The sequence below is a fragment of the Grus americana genome, chromosome 3 (genome assembly GCF_028858705.1).
Source record: "Grus americana isolate bGruAme1 chromosome 3, bGruAme1.mat, whole genome shotgun sequence".
In the NCBI taxonomy this organism is placed as follows: domain Eukaryota; kingdom Metazoa; phylum Chordata; class Aves; order Gruiformes; family Gruidae; genus Grus; species Grus americana.
In genome coordinates this window covers 87,824,170-87,849,592 of record NC_072854.1, presented here as the reverse complement: position 1 = coordinate 87,849,592, position 25,423 = coordinate 87,824,170, and the positions used below count along the sequence as shown (strand labels likewise).

Here is a 25,423-nt window from a genome sequence, read left to right as displayed (position 1 = left end):
GGAGCTACATATTTTAAAGTAGCACAGCTCTGTTGCTGCTTCTCTGAAGAGCACTATTTATTAAGATTGTAAAGTCAATGCCTCAAATCCTAGAAATAAGGCTGCTTGTACTTTGTGATTTGGGCTTTTGGTACCTATGTATTATGATGCTGTCTTTAATTACATGAACATGTCCTCTTGTCTCCAAGGATTCCTGTTCATGCAGTCACTGGGAAGCTATTCAGTATTCTTTTTGCCTTCCTTACTCAATGAGTGGATTCAGGTCTTAGTTAAAATGCCTCCTCCACATCAGGTTCTGCTTATGAAACTATTCACTTGAAGTGGTGGATTAGCACTAATTTAACTACAGTGTTTGAAGGCTTTCTTGTAAATATTGAGGTATTGCCTTAAAAAGATAGAAGACTTGATCTCTGCCAACAAGTTTGCATAATTTGAGAGAAGGCTGCTCTACAATGCACATAAAATAGTGCAAGTTGGGCCATGTACAGATACCATGCACGGGCCATTTGTTGATGATGATTTTGAAATTCAGAGGTAGTTACACTGGAAATTTGCAGTACACCTAAATAAAATTCTTCTTCCTAAGGAGGAAAGCTCAAAAGAAAGCAAATAACTTCTCTTAATGATAATATGCAGTCCTGGTGACATTTCAAGCCTAGTCTATCAGTAATTTACTTTAAAAAAACAATGCTTCTCACAGTAACAGAAGCAGCAGCAGGAGTCTGTGTCTTTTTTGTAGAATGAGATATTTGAGGTCAAGAGACAATAAGAAACAAGAAATAGCCTGAAGAAAGGACAATACAGTTACATCCCTTCTTCCTCTCTCCCTCCCCATTTTGAATAAATTGGCAGCAACGAGTATTTCATCACAAGGAAAATCCCAGTCATACGACCTATTTTCATTTAATTACATGACCTACCCTTCCCCTCCCCCTGCTAAAGGGGTTTTTTAGCATTTACTCACATGTGCCTTGGAAATCATGACACGTGCTGAAAAGCAGTACCTCAGTGAGATCTGCTGAGATAAGTACCTCAGCTCATGATGATCTGACAATGAATTTTAATAGGGTCTGATAGGATTATTCACCTAATGTCCATTTCTGGTTTTCCTATGAGACATAGGGATAGGCAGCACTAAACGGTGTCTTCTCTGTATTTAGTATTCCCAGCATCAACTGAAAAGAATAGGACATGCAAGGGTCTGAAAAATGACTGCACAGAAATGTAAGGATAGCACTGGAAAATGGGTGCTACCTGCTGTGACCATATTCTTTGTCTGTTTCCGTAAGAGATTATGATGACATCACTCTTCTCTGCCACCACCTGGGTACGTATTTGGAAGGAAATGGACAAAAGCTATAAACTCTACCTTCTGTGCAAAAACCCACAAGGAAGTCACTTATAAAAGGGGAAAATACATGGAAGCAGCAGGCAAGATGGCTGGACCTTTCTGCAGTTAAGGGCAGTTGCCACAGCTAATATCTGTATAATATAAGGGTGCTTCTGGAGGTGGCTGCACCAGGGAATTTCTAGGTTGTGTTCAGACCAGAAGCCGTACCTTCATTTGGCTCATTTCTTCCTTTATGTCAGCCTCCCCACATTGTTTTCAAGATTTCCAATGAATAGCTTATGATAGGCAATTTCTCAGTGAACTCAGAGAATCTAAATCACTAAATCCCCACTAATCCTGTCACTACACTGAGTCACACAGTAGCAAAAAGCTTAATTGCTATAAATGCTAATAGTATGGGGGACAGACTTTCAGATTCTCTCTCAAATCTAATATGAACACTAAAAAACAACTTGGTCGTATTTTCCAGTCTGTTCCCACCCTGCCCCAGGTAACCACTGGTAACATTAAGACCATTAACAGTTCTGCTCCATTGCAGATAGATAGTATGAAGTGGGTAGGACTAACAAGCCTATATAACTGCAGATTCCAGATACTGAAATCCATCAAGCAGCTGGTTTTACTCCTCACTCCCATAGGGAAATGCTAAGATGCGAAAGCAGTTTGTAGTTCTACAGATAGCTTAAAGTAGCTGTAAAATCTCACAGTATAGTCATTATGATGCTAAAAAAACTCAAAAAAAAAGAAACCAGATGCAATTTCTTCACCTGATGGCACAGCACAAAAACTGGTAGCAATACTAAAGTGCATCCTCCTATTTTTTTATACTTCTTTCCTACAGCCCCTCTGAAATAACTATAGTATTCATAGAAAACTCAAAAAAGAATGTGAAAAACAAGAACAGTTTTCTTCCCCTCTGTTTTTAGATGTTGGGTTCATTGCAACTACTTGTGACAATGCAAGGTAACCATTTCAGGCAAAGCGTGAGTAGCAAGTTGCTGATATTGCTTAAAATGTTTTGCTTCTGAAATTACCGTGACCCCACTCCCTATGAGAAACATTAGAATATGTATTGCTACATTGCCACAGGGAGCATCAAAGGAGAATTATCCCCATTACATAGGTGGGGAACTGAAACACAGGAGAATCAAGTGATGTGCTTGAGACCACGTAGGAAATTTGTGGGAAAGCAGGCAATTAAACCCTCCCAAGTTCCAGTTTTGTGTTCCTATCACTTAATCAACTCTCTCTCCCAGCTACTTCAGACCATGTCACAGCACAGCCTTTTTCAGCCACAGCCAATTTTTTTTTTCCTGGCCATATCAAAAAAATACTGAGCCAATTAGTTAAAAGGGAGGTCATTCAGAGACAGGAATGAAGGTTTGAAGAAAATAAACCAGAACAGAATACAAGGACAGAAATAAAAAGCAAATGGTCTACTATTTAACAGTGCAGTTCAGAACAATAGCCAGAAAAAAATTAATTTTAAACTTGCCCTGTCTCTGTCCTAGGGTAACCTGATAAACTATATTTGAATTCATGATTGTGGTGCTAAGTGCTCTGTGACAGTAAGTGCCACAGAGCATAGCCTTTTTTCCTTAAGAAACTATTATTTGAAGTCTGCCCCTCTTTTTCATATTTGAATGATCTTGGATCTTGAAATCCTGAGGCAGTCTCAGCAGCACTGCTTCCATTTCAAAACTTTCTGAAAGTATTTTTATGGTTTCCACGATGCCTTTGCTGTGGGATCCTAAAACCCTCAGTCCCTTCCAAAACAACATACTTCTACTTAAGGAAGCTCAGCAGGTTTAGATTCTTAAAACATTTTGGGGAGTGTTCAGGATAGCAATTACTTTTAAATACTTCTGAAAGGACAAAGCAATTACTTTTAAATACTTCTGAAAGGACACAGGACATACTGTGCAGTCTCTTCTGTGCTGACTGTAGGCAATACAATCTCAGGCTCAGTCCTGAAGGACACTGCTTGATCTCCTGCGAGCAGAGTGTTTGACTCACAGTCATGGCTGCTGCTCTCCTGCAGAGCAAATAAAGTGGCAAAGAGCATCTCCTCCAGGCTTGCACGGATATGGACTCATTACAGGCACCTCCGCCTACCTCATCTCTAGCAGTGAGGAGTGTCTGAAAAGACAGGCTGGAGATTCACGACTGAAACTCTAGAGGTTTTTACAGATAACTCATGGCTGTCCTATTTGGTTTTGGGAAACATGCAACTGTCGGTCATCTCAGCGGTCAAAGGAGCAAAAGGAAGAATACTTACCTCCCTGGCTGCTCTGTACTGGGAAATTGTAGCTGTGAAAGGTCCCAGTACAAAGTCGAACAAAGTGCCAGACAGCTGGCACCATGGGTGGGCTATGAAGGCTTGCTCCGCATTGCAAAATTCAGCCAGTTCACTGAAAATACTGTTTCATCATCCTACTGCATGAGTCGATGGAGATGGTTCTTTTTAATGGGGTTGTTTTATAATACATAAGTCTCTTACTGCTAATGGCCATCTATTTTGCCTCTGTAGGTAAACCATGGGCTATTACCCAGCAGTGAATTGGCACAGAAAAGCAATGCCCTATTTATAGAAAAATAGATAATACAAGCCAAATTAAAAAAAAAAAATAGCATTGCTTAATTTTCCTCTTTGCCTTCAACAAAGGGAAAGCTTTTAATAATACAAAAATTGAAAGGAAAAAAGGTTATTAAAGGCATTTTGAGGGACGCCAAGAACATTTGAAATGATTTTCATCTTTCACATTTGCAGACAGTGATGACAACATCCACTTTATGGTCAAGACATTTCTGTGCCTCACAGGAACTTCATTTCTGCTGGGAGGCAGAATCTGGTGACGGCTACTTCTTTCCACATCGCTTTGTTGTCTCACTCTTGGCACAGCAATAGGTATTGTGCGAAGCCCAGCAGAGCTGCGAGATTGTGGCTTGGTTTTCTTAATAGCATTCTCAACAGGGCCTGTTCTGCTGAGCATTGTTACTTGCCTGGCAGTTAACAGAGCATGGGTAGTTAGGGTTACATGGCGAAACACAAAGTGACTACAGACAGCTCGAGCTGTATTTTCTGATAATAGGAGTTGCTATAGGAGTATACTACGTGTTCCCATGTGGTCTGTTGATACAATTTGCTTTAATACATGTAAATAGCAACCAGCTACCATGGGTTTGATGATATCAAGTACTAAAAATAAGCTAAAATGGCATTTGGACTTAGTGCTGCATACTAGAAAGGAAATTTATCTCTTGAATCAATTTTATTCTTTAAGATCACCACAAAATTTATGAGAATATAAAAATATCTTTAAATAAAGGCTTCAAAGCTGTCTGAAGTCAAAGATAATGTGAACAACAGGGTACTCATTTATCTTCTCTAATCTGTGTTGTCTTAGTGGGACCAGACAAAAGATGAGAAGATAGGATTTATAAGCTCTGGTCCTGCTTTGCGTCTTCCTGCTACGTGACCTTGTACAAACCACTTAAATTCCTCCTAAGGAGGCCTACAAAGCATTCAGCAATATTTTAACCGTTAGTCCATCTCCTCACTGATGTCATTAAACTATTGTGCATTTTTCTTCTGTTTCTGTAAAATCTGATTGAAAAAAAACAAATATCATCACTGATAGATATCATTATCAGAAATATTTTTCACCCTTTACCAATAAAATTTTTTTATCATCTTTGATCAAAGGTCTTTATTACATTCTTTCTGCAGCCCTTTTGCTCATAATATACTCAGTCTTTATCTTTGTACAACCTTGAGAAGTTGTTTCCCCTTATTTCATTTATTAACTTATGCATAAAGCTTCAGATCTTTGAATAGTCACTGAGAAACCTCAGTATATATTTTTTTTTTATAACTCTTTTCAAATATACTCTTGTCTATTAATTATGGAGCAACATTGCTAGGTTCTATGATGGTAGATATCGACATTTTATCTTGCTGAAATTGACTGTATAGATCCTTAGTGAGCCAAACTTTTTGCTCTCTTCTGCAGGTCCTTTCTATAGTGCACTGAATTAAGCTAGCTCAGGAAAGTAGTGTGAAAATATTCTTGCTACTCTCATAGCCTCAGAGACTATCTACCAATTTCATTTGAAATTCTGGCAGAAAGGCCAGAAATATTAAATAAGCTGTACAAGCATGAGGATTCTCAGCATCACATATGAGTGGCAAGATTCATGTTATCTCTGGTAAAAAAGCATCAATTCCAGTTCCTGGAGAGGAAGCAGAGGAATTGGCTTAATGTTGTCTCTCGCTAAGAAAAAGATGTCAAGGGAAACGGATGAATGGTTCCTAAATGAAAGTGAAAAAAAAAGTACATTTTTAGGTGTAAGGTTTATGTGGAAGAAACAATATCCTCCTGTTGCTCAGCTTCTAGTACATGGCTTTCACCACCACTTCTGATGCAACCATTACCTCCTCCAGTTCAGGAGAACAGAATGAATACCAACCAGCTGAGGGAGCGCACTGTAGAAGACACTGCATCAGCACTGCTTCCATGCATTACATCAGCAATCATGGAATCTGGCCATGTTGTGGCAAAACTGTGAAAACCAGTAAAGTTTTCCCATTGCAGTACTCAGCACATGGCACTTTATGAAAAAGTCCTATAGCTCTCATTCTGAAAGTTGTTTTTGGTAACAGCTTTGAAGTCAATCAGTCCATGAAAGCACAATAGCAGGGCTTGAACTCATTTTCAATGCCAGGCAATGAAATGGGACACAATCATTAACTGTCATTTGACAGTAACGTTACTGGAAACTTCCCCAACAGTCTGATAAATGAGCCCTACATCAGGGGCCCATCTTGGCTAAAGGGTGACTCTTTGCCAGACAGTTTCTTGGCACAAAGCGAAAGGAGAGAGCTGACTGATCTATTGTCGTGTGAAGCTGGATTCAAACTTGTTTCCAAGAAAAGGCAGCTCAACAATTTTAGATTAACGGAGGACTTTGGTCTGGTATTAGACATGCCTTTGAAATTTTGGGTGTGCTTCAGTGCTGTCTCTAAATATTTTATTTTAGCCTGTTTGCTGTTGAAAACAAGCTCAGGATAAACCCCAGTGCATAATCAGACCTTTGGTTGAAATTCACAGATATCAATTCTGTAACATCTTAGCTGTCACAGAGCAATTCTGTAAAACAGCACGCATTTACTCCCCATCATCATTTTCTTCAAGAGATGACCACAATTTTTGGACATTACTGAATGCAGTAAACCCTAGGCTTTATGTTATACCAAAGAAGAATTACCATGACATTTAATTCAAAGTAATACAAAGCACAGATTATTTAAAGGACCCTCAAAGAAGCAATGTCTAAAAAAATAATTTTTTTAAAAAGGATTTTATAGTTAATTACTTTAGGCTTCCTTGGGTAGCTATTTTACAGAAAAATAGATTATTTCATTAAGGCACATGTGATCCTTTGAACACGCTGTTTAAGAGCAGTACAAGAATCAGCAGAAGTTTTGAAATCACTGCCACACACTAACATCGATTGTTTTTAATGTAATAGTAGTTGCCACTGCTATTTCAGTTTTGCCTGTGGCCTCATTACCGATTTTAAAATCTTGATATTGAATTTGAGTGTAAGGTGGAAGAGGAAAGGGAGAAGCATACAGGATCCCTATTCTAACAGGAGAATGTTGGATCCCTATCAGGAAGGAGGATGCTGTGGACAAGTGAGAAGAAGGATCAGAAGGACACTGCTAGAAAACAGAGTGTTTAGCCTTGAGAAAAGAGGGCTTTGGGGGACCCAGCAGCAGACTTCCAGTAACTATGAGGAGGTTACTAAGAAACTCTTCACAGCAGTGCACTTCAGCAGGATGAGAGCGAACTGAAACAGAGGTTGAGACTGGGTATAAAGAACAACTTTCTCACCCTGAGGGCAGCCAAGCAGTGGGATACAGCCAGGGAGGTTGTGCAGTCTCCATCCTTGGAGGGTTTCAAGGACTGACTGGATAAAGCCCTGAGAAATTAGGTCTGCTCTCAGTTGAGCCTGCCTTGAGCAGAAGGTTGGACTAGAGACTTTCTGAGGTCCCTTCCTAACTCAATTACCTTATGATCCTATGAATGACAGAACACATGATATTTCACACTGGGAAAGAAATGGTAAAGGGAGAGACAGAAGGTATAAAAGGGGACTCACTGGGATGAAGACACGGGTAGAGACTGCAGCAGCTCCTCATAAAGGCGGGGGTAGAAGACTGGTCATAGGAAGGTTGTTGAGGAGAACCAAGGAATGAAAACAGTGACTGATTCAGTGAACTCTGTAGTAGCACTGAATCAGCATAGCTGTGTCTACAAAGCCAAAGCTGAAGGCAAAGCCTGTCTTTTGGGCAGGAGTTTACTGACTAGTTCTGGAAGCCCATCCAGGTTCCTCAAGATTATCAATGCTTCTGGTCAGGAGTCAGATCAAGACTCAGAAGTGGAAGATCAGCTGCTTGTCTTCCTGAAAGCAGAACAACTGTTTTCAACAGAAATTTACTTCTACACATAAAGACCACTCTTAGGCCACACTTCCAGGGTGCCAGATATTATGTTATGATTTAGTTTGATGCTGTGAAATGTTATCTCACAAGTTTCAATTAAGTTATATGAAAATCTCTTATTTTTTTCTCCTTTTTCATTGTAATTCTTACTTTTTCTGACTGTGAAGAACAACCTGAAAACAACACAAATATAACAAAACTAAACCAAAATGTATAAAACTGCCTCATTTTCTCTTGGAATTTCACTACTTTTTCAGCAGTCTGAAATTCTGGTTGGCCTCATTCTGTGGCTTCTGGGGGAAGAGTCAAGGCAGGGGCGGGGGGGAAGGGGCAATGTTGCAAAATGTAGTGTTGGCATGCTCCTGTTCAAATCAGAGGCTGCTGGGTTGGGCTGAACTGGAATTGTTTGGGCATTTTTATTTATTTAATTGAACTCAAAGAGCAGACTGGCTTGTGACCGCTATCCAGGTCACTCACCCAGTTATTGGAAGTCTGAAACTTACCGCCTGTCGATTTGTTTTAACAATGCAGTAAGGCAACAGTCTAGAGGAACCAGGCTCTGTGAAGAAGCTGGGTTTTTGTTTAGCTATTAAAACAAAGACAAACCAACCCACCCAGGAAAACTATATTACACCAAAACACAGACCTTATGTGTTTTATCCTCGTTTTCCATTCTGCTTTGGGTTTTGACCATGAAATTCTTATTGGAGGTACTGCTCATTTACTTGAATTTTACAGGAAATCTTCTCAGTCTTTTCATACATTTAGAAAGCACAGTACCCAAAAAGGTTCATATATTTTCTTTGGGACAGTTTTTATTTTTTGCTACAGTATTTAAATTACAAGCTTGGGTGATGGTTTCAAACACAATTATTTACTCCTTTTGCTAAAGGAAGCTTAAGTAAAATTTGTTACAAATAGTTATTAGTCCTTTCAGATGGTCTTGGTTTTACATTACAGTACAAAGTAGGCAAACATGTTTTCTTAGGAGGGTAACAACCCTTTAGGTTATTGAGTGGAATAGTACCCAGTCACACAGAAATCTGGACTACCAATCTACTCTGCTTATTTGATAGTTCAAGCTTGTCCTTTACTCCCAAAAACCATAAACAAGAGTTTCCCTTTTCATTAGACTACTTCCTACTGCTTGTCACCAGGGCTACGCATCTTCCAAGTATGCAAGCAAAGATATTGGAAAAATTTTAAAACACAGGCTGTGTCTAGATTACAAACTTCTGCTGGCACATCTGGGCTGTGGAATATCTGCTTCCTTGCCGACGCTGTTTTGAAAATGAGCCTGTGGTATAGCATGGCTACACTACAGCAGAGTGCTTCTCTTGATGTAGTCTATGCTGCTTGGGGTGAGGGAGTTAACTATGTCATCAGAAAGCTCTTTTTGGCAGCATACACTGAATCTACATCAAATGTCTTGTTGGTTTTGCTCTGTTGCAAGAATCTCTTCAAAATAATTATGCTCAAAGAATAAAGTGGAAGATGGGGGTTTCTAGTAGAGTCCTGCAGGTGATTAAGTGGCCACAGCTTCTTTGAAGGTACACTATCAGCCTGAAATCCAGACATATTTTAAGAAATTACTTTTAACTACTGAACCATTCTGTGAATTTTCCTACCAACTACAAATGGTTTCACGCCGGTGTAGTACGTTACCCTACTGCCAAGCAGGACAGCCATAAAGACAGTGGCAGGGAAGGAAACAGAACAAATAAAAACTTATACACAAAGGGCTTTAAAATGCACAAAGGAGAAGAAAAAAAAAAAGCCTTTTTCCTCTGTTTTCTTCCTCCTTATAACAATCTTAGCTGTTGCTCAGTGTTATTTTACCTCAAAATACTCAGACAAGAGCAAAATATGTTCAAATCAACCATTGCTTTTAGCTTGGATTTACCTGACTGTAAAATCCTAGCCCCCCCAGATCACCCAGGCGGAAGCAATGTCACCAGCAATCTAAAGAGAACAGAGCATATCGGAAGGCCAACATCAGGCCTACTCACCCACTCTTTGGAATTCAACACAAAGCAAATTATGTTGGTAGGTGCAAGTTTGATAACGTACTACAGACTATGCAAACTATTTGCACTAACAGAATTGTCACACGAAGCAAAAATTAGTACCATCAGCATTTTATAAGGGGATGCCAACAGAAATTAGATCCAGATTCAGCCGCTTGGTTGCAACTGAGGAGTGAACAGCTCAGATCAGGAGCTGGGCAGCCTGTGTGCATGTGCCCCTTCTGCTCCCTCAAATCCTGAGAGACTTTGCAGGTGCGGTACCTGGGCATAGGTTGGGAAGGCTGGAGAGATGCTCCAAGTCACAATACAAGTGCAAGTAGCTGAGTTACACAGAATGCCTGGCTGCTCATTTTTTACCGAGTACGTGTTAGTAAAGTGGTGCCCAACCTCTTCACGATCTTCTTGCAGGCAGTTCTACTGATACTAGCGAGTTTTTGCACTGGGAATATAGCGTAAAGCATACCAGGATTTGGACCACTGATTTTAAACTGAACTGCTTATTAAAAATTGATTTGACTTTAAATAGCTTTACAGTTTTAAATAAAATAATTATTTTAAAATAGTTTTAATTAAATGAACCTAGAAGTAGAGGATCTTTGATCTCCATATCTGATATACTTTTGAATAAATAGTTCTATATATACCTCTTGATCTTTTTGGTGATGAAGTGCACAAAAACTTAAAAAGATTTTTTAAAGCTGAAATCAACAATTATCTCTTTAGGAATAAACTTAATATCCTGAAACACTCAATGCAAAGGTACAGAAACCCAAAATATATTCTAACTACATAGTCACTATAAATACATATTTTAACTGAATGCATGCTTTTTAATTACTCTGTAAATTACCAAAAAAAGACAATTAAGATTCTCTTAAAAAAGAAAAACTAAATAAATAAACAAAACCAGACTTCAAATAATAAACTGAACCAGCCAGTAACACTTTAAAATACAGAAGTGTCTTTCCCTTTCTCCTTTAGATTAGCCCAGCATTATAATACTCTGAGGACAACAAACAAAAAATATACCAAACTACTGTTCTCAAGTTTCATTCTAAAAGCAGAAGTTTTCATTAATTTGGGCATTTAAAATTTTCTAGTTTAATATAAAGCTGCGTGTGAGGCTCCCTAATGTATAAATAAACTAAGCCTCCGCAGTGAAATCAAAAAGAGAAAACATACATGCAATTTATTCTAGAAAAAAATGTGATTTTAACTTTCACCTTAAAAACCCGTTAAGTATAAGAGTGCATTAGGAACAATCAAGCTCACTAGAGGGACAATTTGCTTGCAAATGCCAGAAAGCATGATCATTTAATGTTATAATTCTGAGCAATATCTTGAAGATTTCACTTCATAGTATTTTACAAAATAATATTCTAAACCTGAACACACTGCATCATACAACGTTAGTAAGCAGGAAATCACAGAGTGGAGTGAAGTGGACCCCTCAAAAATGCTGTTTCATGAGGTGTAAAAGAATCGTTTCATGCTAACACCTTCAGCAGGGCTAGCCCGTTATGCTCTGTGCAAGAACGGTTGCCACATTTTGACCAGCGTGTGGGCCAAAGGCCTGTGCACCTAATTCTCACCTTCACAGTCATGTCAGTGTTTCTCTCACATACCACACAGGGAGGGCTGAGCACCAAGTGATAGAAATACTCATTTTAAATTACTCTTTGTACTGATTTAGATTTGTTTGTACAGCTGATAGAAAAAGAACAGATTTTACAATACAGGTCTCAAAACTGCAGGGCAAATAGATGCAAATGTGCTTTATCTGCTGGAATGAGTGCCCTGGACCACTAACATGCCATGGATCTGCAGTGAGCCGCTGAATCTCTTCTGTTGGATCAGTCCCAGTTTAGGTAAGCATTCACTCATTGAGAGACGCTGCAGCCACGCAGTTCAGTGATCCTGTGTGCTCATCTGGGATGAATCTGACATGAGCCCTAATTGCAATAAATATTCACAGAAAAAGGCAAGGATCATTATTCCCCATTTACGGAGGAGAAACTGAGGCACAAAGTGATTACCGCGAGTCAGTGACATAGCTGGACAGAAAACCCAGTTAGCCCCACACCTGCTACCAGGTGCTTTAAAATTGGCCAAAGCCACTTTACTATTGAATGCAAATAATTTATTAAACATCTTACTTTTGTTTCTGTGTTTAGTGAGACCAATTATTTCTTTTTTAACCATTTCTAAAACAGCCCACACAATACTGGGAGTAAAGTTCCAGGGAATTTTGTGAAATCTGCCAGCAGATTTATCCCACTCATGATATTCACTGTAAGCTATAAGATAGAGGGTCAGCCTGTTAATCACCAAATGAGGGCTCCATGAATGCTGCTGCACTCTTCTCACTCCACCCAAATAATTACATGGCTCACCAGGAGAATTAAAAGGGAGAAAAATAGTAAGACTTAGAAGAAAAATAATGTTTCCATAAAACACAGACTTATTGCATGATAGCTGGAGGCAACACCTTTGCACAAACAGCTGTAAATTAAAGCTGTCCTTTTACTAAGCGTCCAGAGATTGCTTACACAATGTGTGGCAATGGGAGAACATACAGAAGACAGTTAATTTTCTTCTTTCTTCTTCGCTTGCTCAAGTTGTTGAAAAGCTACTTGCCCACTCTCAAAAGGGTGAAGAGAATAACTTTTTATTCTCCCATACCACACTGCTACAGCTTAAGATGTGAACATTTTGCCACCTGATTGCTAAACTAGAATTTTCTTGATTTCTACGTAAAAGTGTAAGTACACAATCAAATACACATCACCTGCAGGTGGCAAGTGTTAGAGAACTTGAAATCACAATTTTTTTCTGCCCTCTCCAGTAACCATTGGTGAGCTCTCAGTGTGCTGTCTCCGCTCATTTCAACTATGAGAAGGCTATCCAGTGTTTGAGTTCTTCCACACGCTGCAATATCTGGGTATAATAGAAATCCATGTTGGCTGCAAAATCAGTACACACAGGGGATTCCATGTCACCAAAGGTGCAGTACAACGCAGTTCCTCCAATGCTAAGGAAAACAGTTGCTATGCAGAGCAGGATCAGCAAAATACAGGAGCCACCAGCTACTTCATCTGTAAATATAAGAGCAGAAAAGGTGAAAAAGGATGACGTACAAAGCAATATGAACGTGTGTGAGAAAATCTGAGATAGGTTTTTACTATGAATGGGTCAGGAGGTAAACACACTTCATAATGCTCACTGTGTCAAAGTGACGGTAATACAGCTCAGGAACTGTATGTTTCTCTGCCCAGTCTTTTCAGAAACCTAAATAATTATGTAGCTTCATTTCTGCAACCTGTGTACCTGTCCTTGCTGATATCACTTGCAGAATCGTTCCACACTGAAGCAAAACACACTTAACTACAAGAATGCCGCACAACCAAAGCCTTTCTTCATGGAAATAGTTGAAATGAAAAGAAAGCTTTGAAACTAAACTGAATGGTAACATTCTTGCTTCATTTGTACTGACACCAACTGTGCTACCATGAACTCCTTGTGTTTACTCTCACAATCTGACTGTAAGAATAGAGACAAAACCTTCAGGGTAGGCTAATGTGAAGGGTTATTTTACAACTCAGTTATTCTGTGCTAACTCTTTCCATGATTGTTTGTTCCAGAGTAAAAGCAATAAAGAGGTTGCAGAGGTGCCGCTACCTCCTCACAACCTCACTTGTCCTTGTAACTTGTAACTTTTCTTTTGAATCACTAAATCCCTGGGAAAAAATCATAGAAGAAACTCTAATGGAAATTTTATTTAAAACATAATTTGTTTTAAAATAATTTCAAGAAAAAGATAGGATCAGCTCCCTTTTGGGCAGTGAATGGATTTTCTTTTCAGTGTATGAGACACAATTAATATACTTTTAAGTACTAAAGACCTTAATACCATTTAGTGGCTGACACACAGAGTAGCTATAGAAAGTACTATTATTAGTAACCAAAAATATTTTTCTTAACATCTCTTTAGTTTGAATAATAGAGATCTTAAACTCCAAAGAAAAACATGACAAAATAATATATTGTATTTCTTATGAGGCTATTTAGCCCATCAAAAAGGCAATAAGGTATTTAGCCAAATTTAATGACAGCTAGCAAATATATATGGATGTTTAATTATAAAGCAAGGTTAAAATCTGACGCCCTCCAATCTCATGGTCTACCAGAAAGGGTTGGAAAGCTACCTGTGGACAAAGCACAACAGACTTGTTTCTTTTGCAGCCCTCTTTACCCGCATGGATCGGATTTAGGAGAAAGCCTACACCTCCCACCTCTAAGCATTAATGAAAGGATGTCCGTTAGATGCCACCCACAAATCATTCAGCTAGAGGAAAAACCCTGTGGCTTCAGTCTCAACCAAGCTCTAAACCAGAAGTATTGTATCCTTCTGTAGCCTTGTTACCCAAGCCTGGTATAGGATAATCTTCGATAAACCTCCTTCGCTTATTACTTGATTAAGTTTTAAAAAGCCAAGACAGTACTTACAATGAACTCCCACTTTGCTCTTGTGAACAAAAAGATCAACATCATTTGCACCCCAAGAGTGCAACTCATAAATTAACAGCTTCAAATTACCTTGATCCAATGTGTCTTCCATTTCTTGGAATCGCACTCTTCTCTTTGTTTGTCTTTGCTGGACTTGAGCAATTGTTTTTCCTTCCCTGTCATCTCTCTTCTTTAGTATAGACACCAACCCTTCTGCTGGGGCAATCTATCAGGAAAGACAGCGAGTGGCACAAGAGATGTGAGAAATCCAAGCATAATATCTGTTTAACAATGACTTTAAGGAGGAAATGAGCTCAACAGTTAAAAAATGGTTTCCACTCTACTTTTCTTAAACACTGCAGTTCTGAAAGCTCCTTCCTGAATACATCAATTCCTTAACGTGCAGGACAGCTGCAGTATCATTCTGCTGTCTGCTGACACTACTTGCCCTTAATTGCTATCAAAGTTAAATACACATGCATTTACTGTTTGGCTTATGCTTTGTTTTCACGGCAACAGTTCCTTTGTAAGCTCACGTTATTAAAGCACAGGGGTTGGGGCAGCGGTGAGGAGGGTTCGCATCAAAACCACTATCATTAGAGGGCAGTAAGAAGTCAATGACACAGTGCTGCTGCCTCTCCAAAGATATAATCCTGCAGAGACTATCAAATACTTACTGTGAGATTAATTTTCCAGTTTTGCAATTGGTTCCCCAGGGTGGACAAGAAGCTATAGTGGGGCCACAAAACCAAAAAGAGGTAACACCAGGGAAAAAGAAAGCTTCAATGCTCTGGCTAGACTCCAGCTCCGCATGGTAGTAAGCTCTCTGGATACAGTGGCAGTTCAAAAATCCTTCCCTACAGGCTGGTCACCCAAACAGCTTGCACAAACAGTGATACAGTCCACAAGTCAATAAAGCGTAACTTCTCTTTCCTTTGCTACAACATTTGGCTTAGCTGCAAGAGTATATGCTAGGATGTTATACCAACCTGAGTGGTCTGTAATTTCCTAGTTATTAGAGAAATGAAAGCAGGGGAAGTATCAGGAGAAAAATGCTTTCCTAAGCAAGGAGTTCCCAGTGTGCTAGAAATAGAGAAATTAAAATAGGAAGGCTATTTAGACATGCACTTTTTTATCTTGAGATCATCTTTACCTGAAAAAAAAGTCCTAGTCATCTCTTCATAAATCTGAGTAGCACTTTTTAAAACTTATAGCAATAACATTTGTTAAATTGAAAAGTAATCTGTATACATTTGTGCCACAGATAAGAAAACATAACACATTTGCAACTGAGTTTGCAACTCATCTATATAGGAGATGACCCTAAATGACTATAATTTTCAAAAAATCTCAAAGTGGAAAAAAAGCAACTTCCCAGATAACACTGTAGTTTCAGACAAGTGACTGCTTAACTCCCCCCATAATCTAATCAAATTAGAAGACCATGCATAAAATCTCATTTGCATTGCAATTATATGAGCTGTAGAAAAACAGAAGACAAGTTACTTCATAACTTATGCCCCTAAACTTGCTTCACGCTACAAGCTTATATAATGCATCAATGGATGCTGTAATTGGAGAGCTGGTGCATTGAACACAACGAAATGCAGAGCACAATCCAATAGGCACTGTACCAACTACGGCGTTTGGCATTTGCAATGTTTTAACTGGTAAATGTGGCAATTACATTTGCAGGTCTCTAGTCTGGCAGCGTTTTATAGCCCTCAACTGAACAAATAACATTGCCCTGAACAATTCGGAGTTGGCCACTATGGGTATATGCCGACAGACTAACAATTTGTCCCAAAATCACAACTGAGACGATAAAATTGATCTCTGCCACACTTCCTAATATTCACTTTCCTTTTTGATTATCTGCTCAAGAGCTTGAATGGATTATTTAATGAAACAATGCAATGAAGTACTTACAAAGTAGTGAAAGTGTGGAGGTGGTGGCAAGAAATTGTTTAAGTGAACATATGGAGGACTGCTATTTGGCACAAATGAACCAGAAATAATAGCCCTTGAGTGTCTAATCCCAACAGACAAATGCACTGGGGTGAAGCTTCTACTGGTAATGTTAAATTAGCCTAGCAGAACTGCCATGAAAATTTATCAGGCCAGCCATAAATTAACACTTATGCTTCCTTATTGCGACAAGAAAGGGGAATTGTGTAGAAGTGCATTAATTTGACTTATTTATTTAGGAGGGCAGAGATGAAATTATGTCCTTTAAAAAAGTAGATTATTTTAAGCTTCTGTTGTGGGGCATTACTTTCAAAAAGAGGATCAACGGCTCCTCCCGCACCACTCATGCAGCAGGTTAGCTGTCGCCTGGCACGCGTGTTTGTGGACTGCACTTGTCAGGAACGTCACCCAGGGATGGCGGGTGTTTGTACCGGTCTGCCCTAAGATTAGTAGGTGGTGGTCCCCTCTACAAGTAGTCATTTCAAACTGAGACACTTTATTTTATCTGTCAGCTCTTGGTAGTTTTTGAATGACTGTGTCACAAGCTCTGTCTTCTCCAAGCTTAAAACCAGAGGGTTATCTTTGGCAGGATTAAGTGGAAATGTGTGTTTCAGTGATTACAGTTATGTAAAAGGTTTGCAAAGGAAAGTCTTGCTACAATGAGGTTCACTTACTTTCCCTGTCAGCCTGCATGGCTGTTTCAGGATTTACTTCTAAATGTATAAAGAACTAATCAACACAGCACAGGTTTTTCTATTCTGAACATCTTCTTTTGCTTAATAAGAGGAAGGAAGGGCTTTTGATTTTGCAATAAAATCAGTGTGGCCAGTGTTACTCTCCTGTCCTGACAAAAGCCATAAACTGTATTTTTAAGAATGTCCCCGTAACATGATATGTAATTCATACCTAGAATATTTCATCTGCCTTTGAACTTCACAAGTCACGTAACTAAGGTTTTTTTGTTTTGTTCCACAAAGGACCTACAAAGCTATGTCTCCTAATCAGGGTACAGTTTATTGATAAAATGCAAATACAAAGATAGGGGATTCTGCATAAAGCAATATTTACACCTTCTTTTCTACCATATTCTCAACTGCAGCTCAAACATAAAATGTGGAGATGTTTGCATTATATATTTTTCTTATTTTCAGTCATGAAAACATCATTACGGCAAGTTTGTCATGTAAGAATAGGGTCCACCTTGCTACAAATAAAATCTCATTCAATTAAACCAACTGTAAATGTATTTTTCTACCATACCTTTCATTCAGAAAGAGTTCAAAGCAATGTACAAACTGGTTGTATTAGATCCATCTCCCATTAATTAAACATGCAAGGAGAGGGACTTAGCTGCCATGCAAGACTTGAAGCTTTCCCTCCCAGTCTTTAGGAGGCAGGAGGAATTTAAAAAGGCAGAATACATTATTTAAAGTGGAAGTTAATGAGGGAGCTGTGGTTAATACTGTTGACCACAAGTCAAGCCTCTGCTTGACTTGAACCACAGGAGGAAAAACATAGGCTTGCAACAGGCTGCACTGCAAACAGCTCTGTGTTACATAAAAGAGCTACATAAAGGACCCTATTGAAACATGGAACATTTTCTTAATTCTAAGGTAGATAATTCACAAAAGATGCTCTTGGAGAATCTATGTAACTGAGTTTACTCACTCAGCTCTGCTGGCCTTCGCAAGACCAAAGTTTTTATAATTACTGTACAGGAACTGAAAATGGCATACAGGAATGTGGTGGCATTTTGACCAACCGTCAAAAAGGAAAGCAGCAATGACTGTTGGTTAACTGAAACTCTGTTAAATACTTTAGCTTTTTTTTTTTTACTAATATTAATACAAAATGATTCTGCTTCACAGAAAAGTTTTAAACTTTTTTTGATAAAGTTTAATATCATGGCTGCAAAATAAGAAAAAATAAGCTCTAATAAACTACCTGTCTCTTCTCGGTTTAAAACAGTATTTATTCTTGCATTATGCATATTTTCACCAAATACAATGTATATATATTTATAAACATATTAGACAAAACTATGAAAATAAAGTCCTGTACTTCGAACTCTTAGAGCAAACAGATTAAACTTGACTATTGGAATCATTCATAGCATACAGAAGTAAATAAAAACCCCAAAACCAGAGGCACTGCAAAGTGGGATCTAGGAAGAAAAGTTCATTCTATGAAGTATTTTGGTCCGAATGCAGAGAACTACTCAAGGAGGAGTTTTGTTTGTATATTCTTCTGTGGGCTGTACTCCTTATTCAGTTACTTGGCAAAGACCTATAGTTTTATTTCTAGCAATATCAGATTTTTTTAAAGCGATAATCCATAGCTGTACGACAAACTGACATGACAAAAGCAAGACTGCCCTGGGTTAAAGCCATAAGCAGCAGACAAACCCCTTCGCTAATAAAATACATTAGATACATGAGTAATAAGACTTTGAAAAGGAGCTAACTTAGCAGATTCAGTATTCATACCACAGCATCTGACTCCAACCATTTTTCTGCTAATACGCTTGCCATGCAAGTACCGGGGCTCCTTTATACTGCAATAAATAGCTCAGATATCGTGTAAGCATTTCATGCAGAAGCATAACTCTTGCAAACTCAAAATTACAGGACCCAAGCCATACAAGAGGACAGGGGATCTCAGCAAGGCATTGTCTCCGCACCTAGTACAGATAGGTGCAGACTTCATTTCTGCAATCAAATCAGCTGCTAATCAGTACATACTCAGTACTTTTTAAAAGTCTTGGTGTACAAACAGTGCCAACCAAAAGCTACTACCTTATGTTGTAGTAGAGAGTCTCAATATCTTTTCTTTCTGAAAGAAATTTCAAATTATAATTTTCGAATAAGGAAAAACATTAAGTTTTTACTCCTTTCCCCAATCGTCACTCAGATAAACAGCTTGTGTTATAAACTTCTATTTCACACGGCAAAATGCAACTTCTGTTATTGAGGTTGCAATTTGTTTGACTGCTGGTGTGTCATTTCATTCTCACAGAAATGATAGCAGAGAGATCTGAAAAGAGGTTATACACTTCTGATATCTGTTGCTCCCAACTGCTGACTGTGCTTCAAAGCTCTTTGTTAGCTGTATGAGTCTAGTTTCTATAAAATGACTGATTTTCCATCATTTGCATGTTGTCATGCAGGGTTTCTACTAGAGAAGAAATACCCAGTATAAGGGACTGTACAGTATGTAAAGTACTATTTTAGTTTTGCAATTATTTAAAGTCAGAGTCAGAATTTAGTGGATTTTCAGTCTTGTAAATGGTAGGCTAAAAGCAAGTGATATAAAGGAGCTAAGTTAGAGAACTACATGAGATAATTCTTTGATCTCAATATTGGGTCAAACAAAACTTCCTAACTGTAAATAAATACATAAGTACTTACCCTTCCTCATTTTCAATAAATTAACATTACACCTCCACTGAGGAATATTAATGGAATTTTGTCCTACCATATGGTTTTTGTACCTAGGTTATTTCAAAATAATCTTTACTTTCATCCTAACTTATTTGAGGCAATTTTGTAAATACCCTCTCCATGACAAGTTTTATCACAGTCAAATTCATTTATGGGTTTTTTTGTACTGGTACATTTAATGTAACTAATTTTATTTCATTCATGAGGTTTCATTCATTTCATGCATTTTCTAGGTATTTCTTTCACAACTACTGCATGAAAACATTGTCATCTTATCAGACGGCCACAGCCTGGCCAATGCAAGTTCAAAGACTTCAGGAGGACAAGAAAGGAAGAAATGTTATGGCTGGGTGCAAAGATCAGTCTGCTTGTCAAAACATCAGCGGAACCTTATTTTAGCACTAAAACAAAATCAGTGAAAGCAAGCTAACAGTGCTGCTTTCTCAGGGGTGCCAAACTCTCTCAATTCCTAGTGTCTTCCAAGGAAGCAGTAGGCGCTCACCACTTCTGCAAAGCAACTCCTAGGGTAATGATAGGTGGTAAGATTAACTGGGGGGGAAGGGTATAATGAAACAATACAAGTTGCTGTGCTGTCCTTACCTCACCCTGCTGCACCTAGAAATCTCAGGTATTGCAAAACAGCCCCAGATGCTGCATATTGCAAATTTTAATTAGTATTGAGATTAACCCTCCTTCTCTTCTGCCTGTTGTAAACCCCCTGCCTCACACACAACTCAGGCCTCTTGCTAAGAATGACTCAAAAAGACTCCCACCAGTGCCAGCCAACATTATGCCCTATATGGTCAGAAAAAGTACTATGGAAAGACTCAGGGTACTTTTTCCTCTCCAGAGACTCAACTCTGCCATCACAGTACTGGCAGTCCTAGCATCGGGATAGCAAACTAGAATTAAACTAGATTCCCTGTAAAGCATCATCATCGGTCACTGGGCCAATCAATATAGGCATAATTTTTCTAACAGTATCAATATGCTGCTTCCTATCCCATCCTCTAAAATGCAAATGGCACAAACAGAGCAATTTAAAAATAGTTGCTATAGGATTAATTTAGGATTTTTCTACGTGAAACAGAACAGTCATCTCCTGTAGCTTAAAATGCTGAACTTTCAGTGGGCTCAAAAGAAATCTAATCATGAGGGTTGATATTTAAATTACTGTTTTGTTATACATGTATATGACCTTAAGACAGACTGTCAACAAAATCCTCTTTTTTCAAAACCATCCTCTAAGCGAACACAAGCCAACAGATTTAGTGCAAAAGTTTGATTACATGTATGAACATGTGTGCGTGTTTCCACATCTGTGTGTTGTCAAGAGCTTCTGTACAGCTTTGTGCACATGGCCCTCAGTCCTAGTATGTGGTATGCTTCCTGACACCCCGCAGAAAGACAAGGTGTTTTAGGGACAGGTCAGGATGAATGATCTTGGAAAGGAGATAAGCAGCTGTTTAGGTGGGGAAAAAAACCAAACCACTCTGTTTCCAGCTCTGGAGATTTTGCAAACATGTAATAGTATCAGCACAGATCCCCAGTATTTAGTTCCCTGCTTGGCTGCTGTCCCTGAGTGATCGTGGGTTCTTGGTCTCTATGCATTAGCTTCTGATCTACAGGGAACTACTGTTACTTTATTGCCATGGGATGTTGTATTGTTAAATTCATTAAAAATAGAGATGAACTAAGAAGATACCTTTTTACAAGTCTTCCCCCTCCAGCATCTGGAATCACATTATTTCACAATAATCTCATCTTTTCATTAAAAGAAAAAGCTTTTAAGGTCCCGTGGTTGCAAATGCACCAAAACCAGAAGACAAATAAAGCAAAGATGTTATAATATGCTGTCCCAAAAAGTCCCAAAGCAATAAATCTTCTATATTTTCAGAAGAGCAATTTAGCTTATGAAATACTCATCCTTGTTGTGGCCTATCAGCAGTGCTTCAGAAAGGTGAGTTCAGGCTTAGAAGTTCTTTCTTAGTTTTGGTTGAACAACAAAACTGCCTCAATTGAGCAAAATCAGAAGCCCATACATTCATATACAGAGTTTATTACATACATAGTTCTCACCTATACGGAATAGGCACAGAAAAGCAAATTTTATTCTATGAATAGAAACAAATCACATGTAACATCATAGGCATTATGTAGATCTCTGATTTAACACGAATTGTCAGCCCATCTCCTAACATCTCCTCTGTCAGAAACAAAAAGAAAAAAGGTGTTCATACTCATATATAAAAATCAATCTAATTTTTAAAAACACAGAGCATTGCTGGTCAAGGAGGTAGCAAACAGGCAAAAAAGTTTTTTCTGAATTAACTCAGAACAATTAAATAAGTATAGATTTCTTTTCATATTAAAAGAAGTGATATATGAAGGAAGATTTAACACATTTTGAATTTGGCAATATCTAAAATGTTTTAATTGAGATAAACATGGAAGATTTTATAGGATTCACAGTATTTACCTCAGCAATCTCTATCCTTCTTGCAAGTTCATCAAGAGAAGAAAAGCTGTCATCTAGTGATAAAGCTTCCAGTGAGTTGTAAGATGCTCGTTCAGGTGAAATATCTGGAACAGTGTCAAAGTCCTCTTGGTTTGCTAAGTTTGCAAATGATTCTTCAGTGTCTATTATGTTACCATTTAAAAATCTGAGAAATAAATCTTCTTGTTCTTCATTATTTACCTTCTCTTCCTGTCTTGCTGTTCTCTGCATTTCTGTGCATACTCGTGAATGGGCCGTACTGTCATGCTCAGACACTTTATTACACCCAGAGCATACATTTGATGCAGTTCTGTCCCGTGAAGATTCTTCATCATCATGAGGCTGTTTCTGTTGCTGCTTTAAATCGCTATTTCCAAGCTGGCCACTAGCAATTTGTGAAGAGCCAGCAGCATGTTTTGATCTGAGCAGATTTCTATCAGCTTGCACATCTTTATCAGTAGGAACCGAATCAGTAGGCATACAGTCAGCATCTGTTAAAACCAAAGCATCTACCATGGGCTCAAGAGGGAGTTTCACTCCAGGCTCCCCAGCTGCACCTTCTATTTTTTCTGCATCCTTAGAGAGCTGCCTTTCTCTCAGCTGCGAACTGTTATCTTTACCGGCATCCCCAGATGATAAACAGCCCGAAGAAGGCCTGCCCACTGTCCCTGTGGACTGGGTGTGTGGCTCTAATGTTGATTCAGCACTGCAGTGCTGCTCCTCCATGTGGTCCTTTCCTGCAGCTACCCAAAGGCTTGCTGCCTCTGTCAGTCTCTCAGTTTTGTTTTCACCTGGAGGAGGAGTGCTCAGCTGTTTATCTTCTTTCTTTGGTCCAATGCCAGGACAAGTTTCAATACCTAAGTGCAACAGGAAAAACAGTTCCAGTGTTTTTAAATGATTCAAAGCATCAGCCCAGGGGTAAAGAGTATACTGTGATTTGATAACGTTGTAACCTAATGCTTTAAAATGCACTCCCATAAAGGGCAGGTATTTTAGCTCCAGTCAGAATAGAAGTTTTGTTAGTAGTCTGACAAGCTGACCCCTGATTCAGCAGAGTATTTGCACGCATTCTTGCAGGCAAAGCATATGCTTTAGTGCCCTCCTGAAAAGAGTTACTCCCATACTTCAAGCACAAAATGTATGTCAGTATCTTTCTGAACAGCCACAGCGTATTTTATGTGAGTGCATCTCATGGAGGCCTGGAGTTCAGACAAATACACTTAATTACAGAAAACTGTACTTTGATGCTAGTGTATCTATCACACAGGGAGATACTTGCATTTCCTTTAGAAAAGCTGAAAACATACTGATTTAATAAATTTTAAATTCATTTATTTTAAGTTGGTGTGTTGGGTTTGCGTGGCAAGGTTTTGGTAGCTGGGGGGGGGCTGCAGGGGTGGCTTCTGTGAGAAGCTGCTAGAAGCTCCCCCTGTGTCTGACAGAGCCAATGCCAGCCAGCCCTAAGACGGGCCCGCCGCTGGCCAAGGCCAAGCCAATCAGCACCTCTGTGATAACATATTTAAGGAGAAGAAAAACACTTAGAGAGAGAGAGCTTTTGCAGCCAGAGAGAGGAGTGAGAAGATGTAAGAAACTCTGCAGACACCAAGGTCAGTGCAGATGGAGGGGGAGGAGGTGCTCCAGGTGCCGGAGCAGAGATCCCCCTGTAGCCCGTGGTGAAGGCCATGGTGAAGCAGGCTGTCCCCCTGCAGCCCATGGAGGAAGGATGAGGGGGTGTAGAGATTCCACCTGCAGCCCATGGAGGACCCCACGCCGGAGCAGGTGGAGGCACCTGAAGGAGGCTGTGGCCCCGTGGGAAGCCCACACTGGAGCAAGTTCCAGGCCAGACCGGTGGACCCGTGAAGAGGGGAGCCCACGCCAGGGCAGGTTTGCTGGCAGGACTTGTGACCCCGTGGGGGACCCCACGCTGGAGCAGTTTGCTCCTGAAGGTCTGCACCCCGTGAGAGGGACTCCATGCTGGAGCAGGGGAACGATGAGAGGAGTCCTCCCCTGAGGATGAAGAAGCGGCAGAAACACCGTGAGATGAACTGACCGTAACCCCCACTCCCCGTCCCCCTGTGCCGCTGAGGGGGGGGAAGGTTGAAGCCGGGAGTGAAGTTGAGCCCGGGAAGATGGGAGGGGTGGGGGGAGGTGTTTTAAGAGTTGATTTTATTTTCTCATTTTTCTACTCTGTTTTGCTCGTGACGATAACTAGTGAGTGATCTCTCCCTGTCCTTATCTCGACCTGCAAGCATTTCGTTATGCCTTTTCTCCCGTTTCATGAATGAGGGGAGTGAGAGAGCGGCTCTGGTGGGCACCTGGCCCCCAGCCAGGCTCAACCCACCACAGTTGGTAACTAGCTCCTTCGGTTAACACTAAATTCAATATCCAATTACAATATTTTACCTAACGGACTGCATGAAAAGATGTTTTGGATACATAGATTCATTTACATATTAAAAAATGCAATTGGATGCAGCTTATTTCTGTATTCACATGTATAATACAAATGAAAACTGATTTTTCTTTTCTGAAATTTCAGAGAGAAACCAGGGGAATTCTACATAGCTTGCAAATTCACCTACCATTGGCATGATCTGATGATAAAAGAGTAGATGGTTAGCCCAAGTTGTCAATAAAATTATTAGACATTAGCCATTATGAGAAGTTCAAAGCCAAATCTCACCTTTTAGGCTTATGAAGAGAGAAAGGGAGTGTCTGGAATTAGAATACCAAAGCAAGCTGGCTATGACAGAAACAGTTTTTATTAAAGTATGGAACAAAAGACAAAGTTAAGACTATGGTATAGTAGGACTGTTACAGTAATGGCAATAACCTCAAACGACAAATTAATACTTCTAGAAAACACTCATTTGCAGTTTTTTGTCATAGAGAAGAGCAGAAAGGTCTTATAAATAGATTAATGAAGAGATCAAACAATGCCCTTATTAACTGTATACGTTCTCACAAGAATGACTGAAGATCTCTATGCCAATCTTATCCTTCCTCACCTGTTAAAACCTCACTTAAAATCTGAGCAATTTCCTGAACTTGTTACATGAAACAGGGTCATGTTCATTAGTCTTTAAAGAAATGTTTGCATTAATTCATTATATTGAACAATTTTAT

At 39.3% G+C, this 25,423-nt stretch overlaps 1 protein-coding gene across 4 annotated transcripts in view; it reads right to left on the bottom strand.

Annotated features, from left to right (window-relative positions):
* Positions 1-7,984: 7,984 nt before the first annotated feature.
* CNST (consortin, connexin sorting protein) overlaps positions 7,985-25,423 on the bottom strand; it is a 54,447-nt gene continuing 37,008 nt past the window's right edge. For 3 of the 4 annotated variants that reach the window (XM_054818814.1, XM_054818815.1, XM_054818816.1), the window contains exons 10-12: positions 22,280-23,154; positions 14,483-14,618; positions 7,985-12,981 (exon numbers count right to left, since the gene is read on the bottom strand). In XM_054818814.1, coding sequence (XP_054674789.1) covers positions 12,776-12,981; positions 14,483-14,618; positions 22,280-23,154 — 1,217 coding nt within the window. In that variant the 3' untranslated portion in view covers positions 7,985-12,775. Of the gene's footprint in view, positions 12,982-14,482; positions 14,619-15,381; positions 22,007-22,279; positions 23,155-25,423 lie in introns of those variants that run through there. The other variant, XR_008576185.1, reaches the window with a different exon arrangement.